This window comes from Sinocyclocheilus rhinocerous, unplaced genomic scaffold (genome assembly GCF_001515625.1).
Source record: "Sinocyclocheilus rhinocerous isolate Xijiao unplaced genomic scaffold, SAMN03320098_v1.1 scaffold2660, whole genome shotgun sequence".
In the NCBI taxonomy this organism is placed as follows: domain Eukaryota; kingdom Metazoa; phylum Chordata; class Actinopteri; order Cypriniformes; family Cyprinidae; genus Sinocyclocheilus; species Sinocyclocheilus rhinocerous.
The window spans coordinates 252,721-272,074 of NW_015630549.1; the positions used below are offsets into that span (position 1 = coordinate 252,721).

The following is a 19,354-nucleotide window of genomic DNA, read 5'->3' on the forward strand; positions in this document are numbered from 1 at the left end:
AGATACTAGATCGCTACATTATATTCCTCAGCAACGAGGTGGTAAAATCACTGTTTTTGAAGTAATTGTTTGTACAGAGAGACGCGCAGACACAGCACGCAGGTAACTGACACACAACTGTCATCTCTCTCTCTCGATAATTAATTGAAATACATGCTATAATTCATTCAAATAAATGTAGTCTTACCGCACTATTTAATCTCTGTGTATGATTTGAAGCAGGCAGAATGCTAGCGCTAACGTGCCGCAACTGACGAAAATAAATGCACGGCTAGCCGTTGATTATCCCACTTATTCCATGGTCATTTGCCAAGTTATAGACAAGTTAAAACTAGTATTGCTCTTTGCAGCACAATATTTGACCGAATGGGTAAAAATGACGTTAGCATACTTATTTAACATTTATTTTAAGTACAATTTTTTTTTTTTTTACTTAACAATATAACCCTGCTTGATGCTCTTTTTTTTTGTCTGGATCTATTAATTTATTCAAATATACATTTAAAAAAGCAATTCAGACACACAATAACTTGAAGTCTCCTATGAATATGTTCTACATTTTGGATTTAAAATTAAAAATTGTTGATATATTTTGGGGCATAAAGTAAAAATGTCAGAGTGGTACAACTGTTCTGATATCATAATAAAGAAAAAAAAAACTAATTAAAAGAATGAAATTTGTGAAATAAATTATTATAAAAAATTTTTTTCTATATTATTAAACAATTTTATCAGGTTATATGTCATGTTGTTCAACTCTGATGTTTATGATTTAAATTCATGGTATCTGTCACAAAAATCTTTATTACCTTAAAAAATATAAGTGAAAATATGAAAATAATTAAGATGTGTACACTCATATGTATTGAAGGTGTAAGGAAAGTACTGTTTTACTTGATAGTTACAGTACATTACATTTATCTACACTTTTCTTTAGAAATTGTATAAAAGTTTCTTCAAAACCATATGAAACCAACATGATCTTTTTAAAGAATTTTCACATTTTGAACTAGATTTTTAAAAGATTTTTCCTTTTCTTTTTCATGTATGCTCTTATTTGTTCATGACCCGTATTCTTACCTGTGCATTATTATTATTTACTTTTTTATTTTTTACATTATTTCTCTTTCATAAGGTGCCTCTGTTGACTCAGTGGAAAGGAAAGTACAGTGTGAAGCTCAACATCTCCAACCCAGAAGCCACAAATTGGTTTCTAGACAAAGTGGACAGCTTGCATAGCCATTTGGGCATGGAGTATGTCATCCTGGAAGGAGGTGAGGGAAACCCTTTCGAGGAACAAGCCCTGCGCCTCCCTCTGGCATGGGTTGGGGATGAATACATCAGACTCTTGGCTGACCTGGCAGAGAGGATAGGGGACAATGCCATTGTGACCTCAGGAACAAGGTATTTGGTTTAAATTGGTAAACAATCCCAATAATTTACGGTGATTTTGTCAAGTAGCACATGGATAAACATCCTTGTTGGTCCGAATAGCAGATTTTAGGTTGAGAATTGGGATTTGGATCAACCGAAGATGTCAATCCAAGAATTTGTCCCATTTGGCAAAATCACAACCACTGACTACCATTTTGGGAACAATTGACAGACTTTGTTCATACAGGGAACCAAAATCCCAAATCCATTCTTGGCGTGTCAAACTCAAATCTGTTTAGATGTAGTCATCTGAACCTCCCAAAAAATACACCAAATCTGATTTTTTACAAGTCTGATCCAAACCACATGCATACGTGAGATTTAAAATCCGTTTAACTCTTTCTCCGCCATTGACGGAATTTTCCAGCTTTCCGTGTTATTCACTGTTATATGGTAGGAGGTGCTATTACACATCTTATGAAAGAGTATTGCATTTCTAGATCAAAACATGGTGAAGAAGCAGAAACAAGTGATCGCGTATGTAAGCAGAAGCATGTCAAAATAACGCGTAATGTAAAATATCATCAAACGTTAAACAGCATATAAATCAAAACTGCCTAACGTTACGATTTTCACAGCTTTTTTTTTTTTCAAAATGTTGCTTTTTGTCATGAAACTTGCTCACATTTAAGTGTTGATAAAAAAGAATGCATGAAGCTAGAATAAAAGTTTTATTTTTTTTAATGATCAAAAATGTTGGCGGTTGTTTTAAAAAATGCTGGTGTGGAAAGAGTTAAAATGGTTTTTCAGAAGATTTTATGAATGAGGTATCATGTTATCAGCACTGTGGATATACCATGTGTAACTAGAGGCACAATTTCCAGTTTTCCATCTTCTCTTTCCACAATGATAGCTACTCGTTGTTGTTTTTGTTGTTGTTGTAAAAGAAAGTCTCTTCGCATATGTTCTGTTTGCATTTGCATTGTTGGATCCAAAATGTCAAGTAGACAGTCACTCGTTTGAAAAACAAACTTTCCCGTAAGAAAAAAAAAAATTGGATTTTGAAAACAAATTGGAATTGTGTTGAAGGTGATTCAAATTGTTTTTGAACTTTAGAACTTTTGAATTTTGTTCGCACAGGTCCAGCCACAAAGCGCTCTTCATCCGTATGAGTGCACTGCAGTCAGACTGGAGTTACTCTGGGCTCAAAGGCATCATTCCATCCCTGCTGCATTACAGCCTTCTGGGATATAGTTTCTTCATTCCTGATGCAGTAGGTAATACCTGCCCACACATACATAAATACACATGTACTTTTTGTAAAAATGCATAGCATAGATAAAGACAATAACATTGATTCAACTGTCTTCTTTAATCCTTTACAAACACAGAAGACCACTGGCACGCAGTTGTACAATACACAGTATGATATGAATAAATCTCATAAAATATCTCCAGAATATTCCCAGGTCATATTTGACCAATTAATCAAAAAGGGGAAAATAATTAAATTTTGCAATTAAAAAAATTTTTTTTTGCATTGTTATTTTAACAGTTAAGCACATTTTTCTCACATATTCTCAAATTACTGTAATAATACATCATATTTTACATTAAATATTTTATAGGAATTAAATGTATTGATTTAGATTTTAAAAATGGATTAAAGTTGTTGTTGTTGTTGTTTTTTTCAGAAAAAATCTTTTTGAAACTGAACAGTTTATTGAACCTTAAATCTAATAAAAAGTTTGCATATGTGTATCGTATTTGATAAATCAGGCTTTTATGGCTTATTTAGTATGATAGAGAATATGGAGCTCATATTTATCACATCAGTTTTATTCAGAGGCCCAAACTGAGCAAAAATATGCAATTTGGTGCAGATGCTGATATTAATATGGCCAAAACACAAGATGAAATTCTGAATGCTTGTAATATAAATCAACGAGATCTTTATAACAGTATAACAGACTACTTACATAAAATGTAAAAAACATAAGTTGCTTCACTCCAGTAAGTGTTATTCTTGAAATATTACTAAAACTATGATAATAGAACCTTAAATCTAATAAAAAGTTTGCATATGTGTATCGTATTTGAGAAATCAGGCTTTTATGGCTTATTTAGTATGATAGAGAATATGGAGCTCATATTTATCACATCAGTTTTATTCAGAGGCCCAAACTGAGCAAAAATATGCAATTTGGTGCAGATGCTGATATTAATATGGCCAAAACACAAGATGAAATTCTGAATGCTTGTAATATAAATCAACGAGATCTTTATAACAGTATAACAGACTACTTACATAAAATGTAAAAAACATAAGTTGCTTCACTCCAGTAAGTGTTATTCTTGAAATATTACTAAAACTATGATAATATATTCTTATATATATGTATATTATTATAGTTTTTGTGTTATATATAATATATACTGTATATATATATATATATATATATATATATTCTATTATGTGTACTAATATGTTCTTACATTTACTTCATAAAAATCAGTAAATACTGATTACCACATACCATGAACTGAAGAGGGATGAACAGTACAATTACACTGAAAGGCCTTTTACTTAATAAAAAAAGTATAAATTATCAATCAGACAACAGAAGGCATGTAGTAGATTGTGTGCAACAGGTTTTTCAGCAATTTTTGATCACATTGATAATTTAGAGCCTTTAGAAATGTATCAAATATGTTGCATTTGACTTTATAGGGTTAAGCACATTTTCCCTCCAAATTCTAATGAAAATATCACAATGCCAGAAAATCATGATTGTCCTCAAAAAATTGGAATTTCTTGACATGTGAATACATTTGTGGGACTTTCAATCGCAGGAGGCTCGCTCTCTGCCGAACTGGTTGCCGATGATGAGCTCTACGTTCGCTGGCTGGAAATCGCAGCCTTTCTTCCTGTCATCAGCTTCCAGACACCTCCATGGGTCTTTGAGAAGGAATGGGTGAGTGCCCCAAGGGCGGGTCCTCAGCCCCATCCAGGTTTTAGCTTTCACTTCAGTTCCTTTCCTGTTGTGGCCAGAAAATAAGGGATAAGATGGAGCCAAGTGGGTCATACAATAAGAAAGACTGAGTTCTCAGGAAGCAAAACTGGGCGCAACATGTTGGCCATTGACAGTTAAATGCCTAACATAACATAAGGAACATAATACTCATTCACTCCATGGTGTACCATGAAAGGCCCTCCTTAAAATACTATCTAAATACACGCCAGAATATCCAGTCTCAAGCACTGATATGTTTGAGCCCGGTTTGAGTTTAGGACCAGCACAGAGGGTCCTCCAGGTGGCCATTTTTCTTGCATTTCACATGTGGTAAACGTCCATCTGGTCTGCATTAGCATCTCTTTCAAATTTATGACTCTCAATCTCAGCAGTAATGAGAACCACTGCACCAGGAATGATAATGAATCACTGGATAAGAGGAAAAGAAAATTTTCAGAGACAATTACAGGTTTCATTTGTGATTTGACTTTACACTCCAGAATAGGGGGTGGTCATTGTTTTTGTTTTTTTCCCCTAATCACTGGTAGGAGTAGATCTTTCGATGTATTTCATTATTAGAAATGGGCAAATGTAGTTATATTAAGCAGGAAGTAGAGGGACAGTTGACTCAAAAATGAAAATTTTGAAAACGTATTATTCATGTTGTTATTATTCCAGACATTATGTTGTTCCAAACCTCCTTCTGTGGAACACAAAGGCCACCTACACACTGTGAAGTTTCAGTTGTGACAACCACATTTAAATACAGGAGTGAATCCCCTAAATTATTATATTGTGTGTGTATGGAACAGAAATCACAATCAAGACTGTGACGATTGTCACCGTCGTAAAAACAGCAATGTTTTGCCATCTTGCGCATTTGGTATCTACGGTGTTTGTTCAAAGTAATATTACACTGACCAAAACCTTGTTATGTTCAGCAATTTTAACTAAGTCACTGTCAACAAAGCCAGTGAGTTTTGTTTATGTTTGGAAGGCTACTTGAAATGTTGCCATGTCCACTTATTATAAGCGACGCTTATTAAGTGTCTTTGGGCTTGTTGTTTGGATTTGGCTCATAAAGCGATCCAGTTTATGGAGATAATAGAGTAGACCACGTGCAGGTCGCTATATTGTGGTATGTGGCTTATTTCCAAGATAATGCGTTTGGATTTGAGTTTATTATGGGCTTGTTCTTATTAGTTGCTGTTTTCCTAGCAATATCTGGCAACACTAATGAGTCAAAACATACCCTGTGATTTCTTTCACTGCACAAACAGAAGAAAGACACAACTGTGATACACATTTAAATATATCTTTAAAGACTAGCTGTTCAGTTCGGTTCTGTACACACTGCGATTTTTATAAATGCGGTTGTCACCTGAATTTTTCGGGAGTCAGTTTGGTTGTAGAATGCGTTTGTAACTCCTGTAAATTACTGAACTGTGCATGTACAGAGCAGGATTAAGCACTATAATGTGAAGTGATAAATGGATTTAGCTGCAGTGTGTACATTAAAGAGAGACATATTGAAAAAAGCAGAACCCTGAAGTTTTCAAGCTTCAAAAAGAACAAGAAAGCAACAAAAAGCAAACAGGTATTCTAAAAGTAATCCATACAACTGAAATGTATGTTGTTATTCTCACAAAAATCTTGACATCTGTCCATCTGGCTTTGGAATGTTCATGAGGGAAGCAGCATTGTCCGATTAATGAAAGAATCATTCTTTTGAGTCAGATCTTTCAACTGAATCAGACTCATCACTGAATCGTTCTCAAATCAGACTGACTCTGCATGGAAAAAAGTTGTAACGTTCTCATTTTGTGTCCTAAGGAAAAACGTCAGATGGATCTGGTAAGACATGAAGGTGAATAAATAATGACAGAATTTTAGGGTGAATTATCCCTTTAATAGCTCTATGACTTCGGTATTGGAACGGTATTGGAAAATTCACTGGTTTTGATCTTGGCTCATGAATATCATCTGGACAGTCTTAACCCTCTTAAATCATTAGTATTAATATTAAATGTGTTGATCATACTGAAAGGCTTTACTTGCCTTTATTTTCAATTCTCTTTAGATTATTGGCTTCTGCAGGCAGCATGTGTGTGTGTGTGTGTGTGTGTGTGTGTGTGTGTCTCTCCAATGTGTATCCCTTTGAAAACAAAACTTTTTTTTGCATCCAGCGAGCAGAACGAGGCCTGTGCGAGTACTGACTTGCGCCGAGATGAGTTCTGGAGTGCCCTGAGAGGGTTCTTTTAATCCTTATCTCCAGTCTGCAATCAAACCTTTCACTATTTAACCTACACCGTCATCCAAATGTTCTTCAGAACTGTTCTGATAGAACAGATACACTTACGTTCACACAAACAAATCCCAATCATCCATTCATGTTGTGCATAAAAGCATGTGTGTGTGTGCTGGATGTGTTGTGAATGGTTTTAGCACATTGCCATGCGGTCGCTAGGGTTTTCTGGGTAGTTGCTTGGTGTTTGCACTCCGTGTGTCTCTGTGTGTGTGTCTCTGTGTGTCTGTGTGTGTGTGTCTCTGTCTCTCTGTGTGTGTCTGTGTCTCTCTCTCTCTGTGTGTGTCTGTGTCTCTCTCTCTCTGTCTGTGTGTGTGTGTGTGTGTGTCTCTCTCTCTCTCTCTGTCTGTGTGTGTGTGTGTGTGTGCATGTACTAGCTTTTGTGCGATTACCCAACACCCATCAGAGACTCAATGTTGGGTCTAAATAGGAGGAAAACCGGAATAGAAGCCGCAGGCCTGTTTTCTCCATTTAAAATTAGGCCGAACTCAGGCAGTTATTCAAAATTCATCGCATGAAACTTTTTTTTATCTAAAGAATACATTTTTTATGAACGTGGTTTTGCTTTGTTTCCGTCACCAGAGGCTGGCTAGGAAGTTAACTAAAGGATATGACCTCGGAAGGAATGTTAAAAACGAACCACAGCAGAACTAGACGAGAACGGCGTTCAACAGAAACTCACATCCTCTTTCATATGTTTTATTAAATGTTCACTGACAGTTTCACCTTTTTCTAGGTCCTAAACCTCACCAGATTCTACATAGCCAAGCACCACGACTTTGTCATTCCTTTGATACTGAAATACGCAGAGGAATGGAAGGATACTGGAAACCCCATCTACAGGCCGCTGTGGTGGCTCAGTCCAAACGACCCGATCACGTGCACCATTGATGATGAGTTTCTCATTGGAAATGAGGTAAGCTGCTTCTAGAAAGGTCAGTTTTTTCCTAATTGGCCCATTTAGGAGTAACCTGAGCTTAAGTACATTGCTCAAAGACATGGTGACTGATTTTACCAAATAGGACACGTTTCTGAATAAGTTGTTAGTTTTGGAACAATACAGTCCAAACCTTCCAGCCCATGTAATCACTAGATTATATGTTTTCAGTGTTGATTTCCACAATGAAGTTTCTGATGAGATGTTAGTTAATGAAGGGTTTTCAAAGCCAAACTTTCAAGTGCCGGTATTGCACATAATTTTACACTTTCCCACAAACTCTGTGCTCATAATGAGGGAAGTTCCCACAAACATTCATTCGCTATAACAATGTGGGTCAATAATTTGAAATCTTCCTCTCGGGCTGTTTGTTTCTTATGCTAAAGCTATTGCGCAATGACAATGACCCCACAGAACCATCTAGCATCTAAAGCCTAAAGTATACTACGTTTTTGTACACCAGTGTTGCCAAGTCTGTGGTTTTCCCGCAAAATTAGTCTACTTTTATACTGTTGCCACAGGAAACACCCCTCCCCCCAGAACGTGATATCGAGCTGGTTTTGTTACACAGACCTGGCAACCCTTGCGTATGCATAGAGTCGACATGTAGCCTTTCATAGTATACTCCACATGATAGCGTTCACAAACGCAGGTGGTCGACATTTGCACTCTAGAAAGCTTCAAAAGTTTTTTTCATAAGTTATGACCAAAAAAATGTCTTTGTACTGTTTTAAACTAAAGTATTGGCTCTTTCATAACCCCCTCACACAAGCGCTTGTCAATGTGGACATCTGTTGTTGTTGCAGTCTCTGTTATTTTGTTGTTGTTGTTCCATTTATTTAGTTTTGTTTTCTACTGTGAAACAACGGCCTGGCCAGTGCTGCCACCTTGTGGAACAACTCATTAGTGCAAAATAAATTCAATGCAAATGTGCAACCTGTGCGTACAAAGTATGCGCGGTTACAAAAATCGAGTGGTGCGCGTACAGTACTATTCTGGTGACGAAATTTGCATCACACATTTCTGCAGGTATCTTCCTAACAATATAAATATGATTCAGCATATGCATTTCTTAAATAGTAAGTGTCACCTTGTAGATACTAAACCCAAATTCAAATCCTAGCCTTCCAGGAGCAACAAGGCATGCCCATAGCCAGCTATGAGGTCACAGAGGTCCGGACCTTGGTAAATTTTTAATGTTCAAAAATAAAATTTGTTCTCTAAATGACTAATCTGCTGTTTAAAGCTCCTCATATGAGTGTCTGCATGTATAATTAAGTTTAGACAGTTTACAAGAATGTTTAACGCCCGTGGTATGAAAATGATCGCTGCGAGACGCTGGCAGAGTGAACAAAGCTTGAGAGAGTTGTGAGTGAGGGCGCGGGCGCAGCCTCCACTGTGTTGCCAGATCCAGTTATTATAAGCGTTTTTGGACTTGTCATTTCTACTTAATTTGACACTTTAGAAAGTTAATAAGTGGGAAGTTGCAATTTAGGGCTAGCGATATCTTTATCTTATCTTATAAGATTTAAACTCATGTCGATTTATTTTATTTATTTTTTTGTTTTCATCGCATTATCTGGCAACACTGCAATGATTGCCAGAGCTTAAACTGAGACTAATCAAAAGAGCCCACGGACATGTTATTGCTGACAGGATACCACATTCGGTAAGGCAAGCGCAAAAAAAACACAAAAAATATGTGATATTATCTGTAAGAAACGTTATCAACGCTATCAAAACAGTAGCATACAACATACAGCAGAGATCTGTAGAACTAGTAGGTTACGTCTATATGCTATTTCATTGAGTATTGTAGTTACATTTTCACAGTTATGCCAACAACATTCATAGGAGCACTAGACTATATAGTATAATAGCTATATAGCTATATATAGATATAATAACTATATCTATATAGCAATGGTTATTAATGAAAACTACAACAGTAATAGGCCTATGTATTGTTGAATGAATAATAAACAACTGATAAAATGATATACCCCTAACCTAAAGTAATGGTGCAATATGATATAATTTAACAATGCTCATTCCTCCAAAACAAAGAAAACATCTTTAACAAACATCTACATATCTGTCTCTTTTAAAGTGTTTAGTGTATATAATGAGTTGTATGTGGGGCTATTATAGCACAATTCTTAACCCCACCCCAGCCCAGACCTCACTAATTTTCAAACCCTGGCTACGGCCATGCACAAAGTGATGTTGATCAAGTGCTATCTGGCAAAATCATGGTCATCAAATGGCACAATAGTGATAGTTTATAGGTCATCCCTGTGGGTTTGAACCTACAGCCTTTCAATTTCCAATCTAGCTAGGCTACACATTCGAAACTAGGCTTTCGAGGTGATCTCTGTTATTGTATACTTGAAGTTTTACATTTTTGTCTTCTGCTTTTGTAGGTCCTTGTTGCGCCGGTTACTGAAAAAGGAGCTTTACAAAGAGACATTTACCTGCCGGAGAGTGACTTTCAGTGGCAGGACACTAAGAATGCTCAAATGTTTGACGGAGGGACGTTTCTGGAAAGTTACCCGGTCAGCCTTGGGGACGTGGCGGTATTTGTTCGATGGAGATCCTGAGGCTTACTTACCACTTTTTTTCTATTTTTGAAGATTTTTGTGCTGATCTCAAATTGCACTTTCCATAAAGACCATTATCTGTGTCTCAAGAAATCTTGAGATTAGGTAGAAGATAATTTGCACTTTAAAAATCTAAGTGGTTTATATTTTCTCATGATTTTTAGATCCCTCTTGTTTTTCTTCCGCTACTTGTTTTGTTAATTCATAAGATTTTTTTGGACTTTTTTCTTCAGAACGCAGTTTACATTTGATAGATTCTTACAGTCTCTTAAATTGTTATCATGACATGGAGCTAGAAATCAAACCCTTTGCTTAAAAACAATCAATGGAATTTTACGAAGACCAAACAATCAATATAAAAAAATTTAAAAACGCTAAATTGAGAAAGACTCTACAAGGAAAAACCAATGCGCTAAATGGATGAAGATGAAAGTACGCTAAACATCACTCATCTCATCTCAGCGCGGTTTTTACTTGAACTTTGCTGAATATTTTACTGTAGTTTTGTAATGTTTTACCAGTACCTCAAGTTCTCATGGTGTTTTTGACATATATTTTTCGACATGAACTGTGAGAGAAGCACTTACTGATAGAGAAGACTGATATCAAGGGCTTTTAGGGTGAATAGCACTATTATTTTTGTCTACAAAAGAATATTCAAGATCATTAGTATTAGAATTAGAATCATTAGTCAGGGAACTAATGCGACTCTCTAATCATTAGGGGGGATGATTAGAGAGTGGTTAGCCTAATGGTTAGAGAGTCGGTCTCGTAACCCAAAGGTTGCGGGTTCGAGTCTCGTACCGGCAGGGATTGTGGGTGGGGGGAGTACAGCGCTCTCTCCCACCTTCAATACCACGACTGAGGGGCCCTTGAGCAAGGCACCGAACCCCCAACTGCTCCCCGGGCGCCGCAGCAAAAAAATGGCTGCCCACTGCTCCGGGTGTGTGTTCACGGTGTGTGTGTTCACTGCTGTGTGTGTGCACTTTGGATGGGATAAATGCAGAGCACTAATTCCGAGTATGGGTCACCATACTTGGCCACATGTCACGTCACATTAGTAGAAGAATATGAGCCAATGTCAAACAAAACTTTCATAGCTGTACAGTCTTAGTTAAATGCAACACACAACACAAAGGACAAATTGTTATTTCATAATGATGGTTTTTGAGAGATTTTGATAGTATGCTGATTTTAATAATTATTTGTCTAGCTTCTTACAATTGACCAGATTAACCAGTATGGTATTTCTAGATCTCAAGTAATTCATAGGACATTATTGAAGGTAGAATTAGAGTTTTGTATTTATATCAATTCAGACTAAACTTCATCATTCATTGCCTTAACTTTGGAAATACTTTGTACTCTTGTTTAAAATACCTGGTTTTATGAAATAGAGTTGCTAATTGTTATAAAGCTGAATTCCGCCATTACAAATTATTTGGGATATCGGATGTAGATTTTTTACAGCCCGAGGGCAACATTTGTCGTGTAGAATTGTGGTTTAATGAGTTTGGGCAAAATGCAGATGCATTTTATAATAATTTGATAGAGGTTGTGTATGGCAAGCTGTTTTAACATTTAATCTATAACACACTAGTATGTAGTTTCATGCTACTAGTGCTTTTTTTTGCTGCTAGTATATATTCCATTATGTATTAATACGTACTTTTTGGCTTCTAGTGCTTATTCTTTAGGTACTAGTACCTTTTTAAAAGATACTAGTACTTATTCATTAGATTCTAGTATCAATTAAAACAAGAATTTAAGAGTAGGAAGAGTTTTATTTTACTAGTAAGATTTTTAATTGAACTCTACGGTGGCCATTCTGACTAGTCATAACATAAGACGAGTTAAAAAGCAGTTGTGACTAGTATAAGATTTGTTACTAGTAACAACTGCAAAAGATACTATTGTCTAATAAGGACTAGTACCTAATGAATAACTGCAAGTATCTATTAAACAGTATTGATTAAGTACTAGTGTCTAATGAATAATTACTAGTAAAATGTAAAAGGATACTGGTCACTATTCGAATACATAGTAGTCAGAACTGAATAGTTGATATGTTAATGACAGATTCCTATAGTCAATGTAACAATTGTAAATGTGTTACTAGTAACAATAGTTAATAGTTACTCTTGAAAGTAAGTGAGAACTAGTAACTAATGAATAAGTACTAGCAGATAATGAATAAGCACTAGTAGCTAGTGAATAAGTACTAGTAGCTAACAAATAAGAACTAGTAGCTACTAGTAACTAATGAATAAGTACTAGTAGCAAATGAATAAGTACTAGTAGCAAATGAATACGTACTAGTAGCAAACGAATAAGTACTAGTAGCTAATAAATAAGTACTAGTAGCAAATGAATAAGTACTAGTAACTAAGGAGTAAGTACTAGTAGCAAATGAATAAGTAACTAAGGAATAAGCACTAGTAGCTAATGAATAAGAACTAGTAGCTAATGAATAAGAACTAGTAACTAATTAATAAGTACTAGCAGCAAATGAAAATGAACAAGTAACTAATGAATAAGTACTAGCAGCTAGTGAATAAGTACTAGTAGCTAACAAATAAGAGCTAGTAGCTACTAGTAACTATTGAATAAGTACTAGTAGCAAATTAATAAGTACTAGTAACTAAGGAGTAAGTACTAGTAGCAAATGAATAAGTAACTAAGCAATAAGCACTAGTAGCAAATGAATAAGTAACTAAGGAATAAGCACTAGTAGCTAATGAATAAGAACTAGTAGCTAATGAATAAGAACTAGTAACTAATTAATAAGTACTAGCAGCAAATGAAAATGAACAAGTAACTAATGAATAAGTAATAGCAGCTAGTGAATAAGTACTAGTAGCTAACAAATAAGAACTTGTAGCTACTAGTAACTAATGAATAAGTACTAGTAGCTAATGAAAAAGTACTAGTAGCAAATGAATAAGTACTAGTAGCAAATGAATAAGTACTAGTAGCAAACGAATAAGTACTAGTAGCTAATAAATAAGTACTAGTAGTAAATGAATACGTACTAGTAACTAATGAGTAAGTACTAGTAGCAAATGAATAAGTAACTAAGGAATAAGCACTAGTAGCTAATGAATAAGAACTAGTAGCTAATGAATAAGAACTAGTAACTAATTAATAAGTACTAGCAGCAAATGAAAATGAACAAGTAACTAATGAATAAGTAATAGCAGCTAGTGAATAAGTACTAGCAGCTAACAAATAAGAACTAGTAGCTACTAGTAACTAATGAATAATTACTAGTAGCTAATGAATAAGTACTAGTAGCATTAAAATAGATCCTAGTATGTTTTAAGGATTAAATGTTAAGCCAGCTTGCCATATGTGCTGCTACTTTCACTCATCTTTTGAATCTCTGGTGCCTTGACAAGGTCCAAACTCTGAGCATTGGTCCCCACGGTAAAACACTAAATCACAATCACCTCCGTGTGAGTCTACAGCGCAGAGAGAGAACTAGAACTTGATCAGTATCACCTGATACGTGTGGCCTACAGGGAATTTCCTCTTAATCCTCACTGTGATTTTGAATGTTTACTGTATCTGCAGGTTTCTCAGGTCAAAGATATCAAATCCAAAAGAAAGAAAATGTCTTACGCCCCAGCACACTGTTGATGTCTTAATCTCTTGATGGCCTTTTCATTTGAGCATTTACAGATAGAATAATTGTGATGATCTTATGCAGAGTGGTGTTTTGAGAGCCGTTTTTTGCTTGTATTGTTTATTAAAATGCTGTGCTATGAATATGATATGCTGAAATGTTCCCTGCTGAGCAATCTTTGACTTTTTTTAGGAATCAGGTGCTGCAAACCAATCAGAAATATGCATATATCACATGACTGTATGACATTTTCTGTCTTCTGTTAATCTGAAAAATAGATGTCAATCTGCAATAAAGTTTACATTTTGTTACTGTTTGAGCTCATTTTTTGAACTCTTGCTTGCAGACTAAATCCCATGAAAATTGTAAAGATCAGGTCACAGTCTATCCCAAAAATCAAAAAGAAGAAAATAATAAGGTATAAAGAAAATTAAACCAATTTTAGGACCATTAAGATTTTGAGAAAAACAATTATCATTACTATAAATACAAGAAGGATGGATACTATACATTTGGGAAAGAAAGAAAGAAATACAGTAAACAATTAAATTGTATAGGCTGTAATGAAATTAACTCATTTGTAAGGGAATTAATTATTATTAATTCATTCAGGGTTTAAAAGGACTCGAATCTGAAAATTCTGAGTCAACCTGATTAAAGCTGAATTCAAATCTGATAGTTTACACTTTAAATCAAGGGTCGTCCAGCGAGCTGGTGATTCTTAGTATATTTTAACAATTTGAATATCTGTATTCTAAATTATATATTATTAATTTAGATTTATTAACCATCATGAAAATGTCACAATGCAAAATATAGCCCTAAAATAGGCTTCATTGCTGAATAAAATAATAATATAATAATTTCATAAATAATAATAATTTTATAATATTAAATGTAATAATAATAATAAATATATATAATACATTTAATAATAATTTCAAATAATAATAATTTCTTAATTTCTTATTTTGAGTTTGGGCTGAAGAGTAACTTAAATTTCAAACACTTTGCATAATACCTAGTTTACAATTTGCGTAATAGGCATACAGTATATGTAGTACTGCATGGAAAAACAAATATCTCAATCTAGAGATGTGAGCTGTTTGGCAGGGTGTTGGAATTCCCACCTTTGTCATTGTAGAAGTAGCCACCATCTAAGATCCTTCAATAAATTGTAAGTCTATATAGTTTTATTGCTTGTGTGCACAGAGATATGTAAGCGAGCGTCCGCACTCTCACAGTATCAGTGGCTCTGCTCACGATGAAAACCTGCACTAATTCCACTTAAACCCAATAAGTATTATTTATAGTAGCAGAAAGCATGCAAACGGAATCATATTGAAAACACATTCAGGGGCCCCACCTCACCTTACATTGGCACTATTCCTGTACATCCACACACACACACACACACACACACACACAACAGAAAAAAAGGTTATGCTTATTGATCCTTTTATTTATTTATTTAAATAGTATATATTTTTTGTTTATCATAGTATTGAATTATATTATGTCCTTAATTTTTCATTTAGAAAATAAAGATGGATATTGGCCTCATACACATGAAGAATGTATATATATATATATATATATATATATATACAGTGGTGTGAAAGTCATTGGCTTCCATCAGCTGTTTGGTTACCAACATATCAAAATACATTCTTTTGTGTTCTGAAGAAAGAAACCCACAAAGGGTTGGAACAACTTGAGGGTGAGTAGCTATGATGACAAATTTTTTGGGTGAACCAAAACCACCAGACAATAGTCTTCTGTTTATTTTAAGCGCACACTGCTGTTTTGTCGTTTGCCACTTTAAATGCTTGAGATCTTTAAGGATTATTCAAGAGTTTTTATTTTATTCTTAATCAGCAGAAAAAAAAAATAATTGTGAAAGTGATCCCAACCATATCATTCCTTTGTGCAGATATCGTAAACGTTGTGGAGTGGACTCTGCTATTCTTTTACAATTTTTAAAGATTTTTAAAACTGTCATTATTGTTATCGTCCTTGGTGTGAATGGTTCAAATGACTCCAGCTGTTTTTACATTAAAAATAAGGTTGATTTCACCTTTTTATCTTCAACTCATTCTCTTCATCATCATCTATTACTGTACCGAGTGTGCACTGTTTCACAGCTTCACCGCTTCACAAGGCACTATTTATTTCTTAATGTGTAAAACTATTTAAATGCAGCCGGGGTCTTGATGGGGGCCTTGGCAGACAAGAACGCAATCCCTGAAATGTAAGCTGCAGCGGAAATGGGTTAGTGAATCCACGTCTTCACTGGGAATACCACTGAGAAAACGTGTGCACTTCCTGTTGTGCCCTTCTGAGAAAGTTGTCACCTTGCAATGGTTTTAAGAGTCTGCCTGAGATATCCGAGGACCAACAGAATCCCTCCCTCCTGGGGTTGTACAACTGTAGATGTGGGACTACACCAGTAGGAACTGGCCTTTTGTAAAGCTCTTTTTATTTGAATGCTAGAGTTTATTGACAAATGAGAAGTGACCATCTTCACAGGAAATTTGACTGGGAATATTATGGAGGTCTATTACAGTAATAAAGTTTTTCCAAAGGTTAGTATACTTGTTTACCGAGTAAAAGGTCCTGCCAGAGCTGTCCTTGTTTTTGAAACTTATTATTGGATATTTGGTGTAATAGTCAAGACATCGGGACAATAACTTATTTCTTTATATAATACTAACTTAATCTATCACTGCATTATTTGTCACACCAAAGGACACTGGTGAAATTGGGCATTAGGAGAGCAGAGAGTGATTTGTGGGTTTGTATGTACAGTTGCCAAAGAGCTGAATGTAGGGCCCTATAGCAATTTAACAGAGTGAAAATAAATGAAGAGAAGAGAAGAGAAGAGAAGAGAAGAGAAGAGAAGAGAAGAGATTCACACCAACAAACCATCCACAGTAAAACCACAGACAACAATCAAATATGAACATAATACATGTTAAATAGACGCCCTCTACTGGAGAAACCAACGACGTGCATAATAAACTAACAGCTACAATAAAGAAATACTTTGTGTGTCACCACTCAGATCAAATTAGTTTTATCTATTAAATAGATTGATGTTGATATATATCAATAGATATTGAATTTCTTTTTTTCTTTCTTTTTTTAAAATCCTGACGAAATCAACAACAATTCATATTAACATAACATACATTTGTGTAATATGATATTTTAGGAAATATTTTGCTAACTTTTTTTTGTGTGTGTGTGAGACAGCTCAGGCCAGGGAGAGGCGGAGAGGTCTCCATTAATTAAAATACAGTCAGTGAAACTAATGATATCTATAAATGAGTTTAAGTTTAAGAAGTACTATGGCAGGCCAGCAACAGTGTGGTCACTAGGGGTGCTGTTGTTTGCAATTCTGTGAGGACATTTCCCGAGGGGCCATGATCTGTACAGGCTGAAATAGACTTATTGGTCCAAACCTTGCCTGACAAATGGTAAGAGCTTCATCACAAAAAAAATAATCATACAAATCAGAGACAAGGCGCTCTTTAAAAGATGGCCAGGAAATGTTCCTGTTTTTCTGACCTGAAGTCAGATCTTAGCTTAGAATGAAATGATCAAACAAAACAGGTGTAAAGTTTAGGGCTGGGGTTCTCAACTCTGGCCATCGAGATCCACTTTACTGAAGAGTTTAGAGCCAACTCTAATCAAACCCACCTGAACAAGCTAATTAAATTCTTCAGGATTACTAGAACATTACAGGCAGGTGGGTTTGAACAAGGTTGGAGCTAAACTCCTGCCACAGTTCTTGTTCGTGGCGCTGAATTTTTAATCACTGTACCTTTGTTTTAAGACAATTCCTCATAGTAAAGTATACTTCACAGATGTGTCATGTGAGTGTCATTAATTTTCAGGCTGTTATTTAAAGGGGTCATATGATGCGATTTCAATTTTTCCTTTCTCTTTGGAGTGTTACAAGCTCTTGGTGCATAAAGAAGATCTGTAAAGTTGCAAACACTAAAGTCTCAAAAGTGTATTTCGCCATCTAGTGGTGGCATAAGCTTAAGGCCTTATGCTGCGTTCAAGTCCTCCTGGGACTTTCGTCCTTACTAGTTGACAAGTCGTAATTACGACGTCAGGTGCGTTCAAGTCCGTTTAGTCGGCACAAGATGGCGGTGTACCATCTTTTAATAAATTGCAAGAAAATACAACAGGGTCCGTTAACTCTGCTTATAGAAAGTGAAGAGCAAAGAATTCGCATCAGGTGTGTTTTGCGTTTTTAATATTTTTTAAAAAGTAATTTATGAAGCCACTTAATCTGTAGCGCATAAAAACTTGTTATTAATTGTTATATTACAATCCTGCCACATTCAAAAAGCTTATTTTTTTTATTTACCGTCAACTACAGACGCAACGTAATGGATGGAACATCCATCGATTCCGCCATGTTTCTCATTGACACGCCCCCAACTCGGAAACTCGGGGCTTAAAGAAAATTTCGAGTTTCCCACTCTTAATAACGTCTTTGTGGTGGCGTTCATGTGCGTTCAACTAGTAACTACGATCTATCCGACATGACTTGAACGCACCATTAGTACAGGACTTTCTACTCCTGCTCCTGGAAGGCCACTGTCCTGCAGAGTTCAGCTCCAACACACATGCCTGGAAGTTTCTAGTAATCCTGAAGACCTTGATTAGCTGGTCCAGGTGTTTAATTAGGGTTGGAACTAAACTCTGCAGGACAGTGGCCCTCCAGGAGCAGGTTTGGACACCCCTGCTTAAGTATTTGTAATATTACTTGAATAGTGATATATTCATATGTATTTGCTTTATTTCATGACTATACTCCATAAACAGACCCCACAATGTGAAAAAACTAAATTTCAGTGAAACAATGTCAAAAAAAACCTTGACATATAGGGAAATAATATATACTTTCAGTGCCCATTTTCCATAATCAAATAAAATGTGACGCATACAGATCAGATCAGTCTTAAAAGTCAACTTTTATTGTGTTGAAATGTGTTTTGAATTATTACAGTAACAATGCCAAACAGTTCCTATATCACACCTTTGCTGCAAAAATGAGGTCTATTGAGGAAAATATGATACAAATATATTTGATACATTGCACAACACATCAAGTTAAGTGACACTTTCCCTTTAAATTGTATTCGTTTTCATTCATGTTTACAATAAAGAACAATTATTATTCATTGAGTCCTTAAGCACCCTTTCAGAAATGTTTGATGAGGAACCGGTAAATAAAAAGCTAACTTTTCTATCACTGAGAAACAACATATACAGAACTAAATCTTTTTAGCCCTTATACCTGTGAATGAATGATTTTTGGCTTAGTTGGTAGTGCACTCATGAACATACAGCTAAATTATTACATTATTTGGAGTGTTGTTTAAGTGATGGTGAATCTATTAAATAAATGAAAATAACTGTATATATGATAATGTTCACACTCTGCTGCAATTCTTTGACCATGCTTAAATACAAAAACAC

The 19,354-nt window shown here is 35.3% G+C and overlaps 1 protein-coding gene across 1 annotated transcript in view; it reads left to right on the forward strand.

Annotated features, from left to right (window-relative positions):
• The window catches only part of LOC107740563 (SITS-binding protein), a 35,906-nt gene extending 25,353 nt beyond the window's left edge, over positions 1-10,553 (forward strand). Inside the window, exons 6-10 of the mRNA XM_016553011.1 lie at positions 1,136-1,404; positions 2,515-2,651; positions 4,228-4,349; positions 7,430-7,609; positions 10,054-10,553. Of these exons, the coding sequence (XP_016408497.1) occupies positions 1,136-1,404; positions 2,515-2,651; positions 4,228-4,349; positions 7,430-7,609; positions 10,054-10,230 (885 nt within the window). The 3' untranslated portion in view covers positions 10,231-10,553. The remainder of the gene's footprint in view (positions 1-1,135; positions 1,405-2,514; positions 2,652-4,227; positions 4,350-7,429; positions 7,610-10,053) is intronic.
• The last annotated feature ends 8,801 nt before the right edge of the window (positions 10,554-19,354 follow it).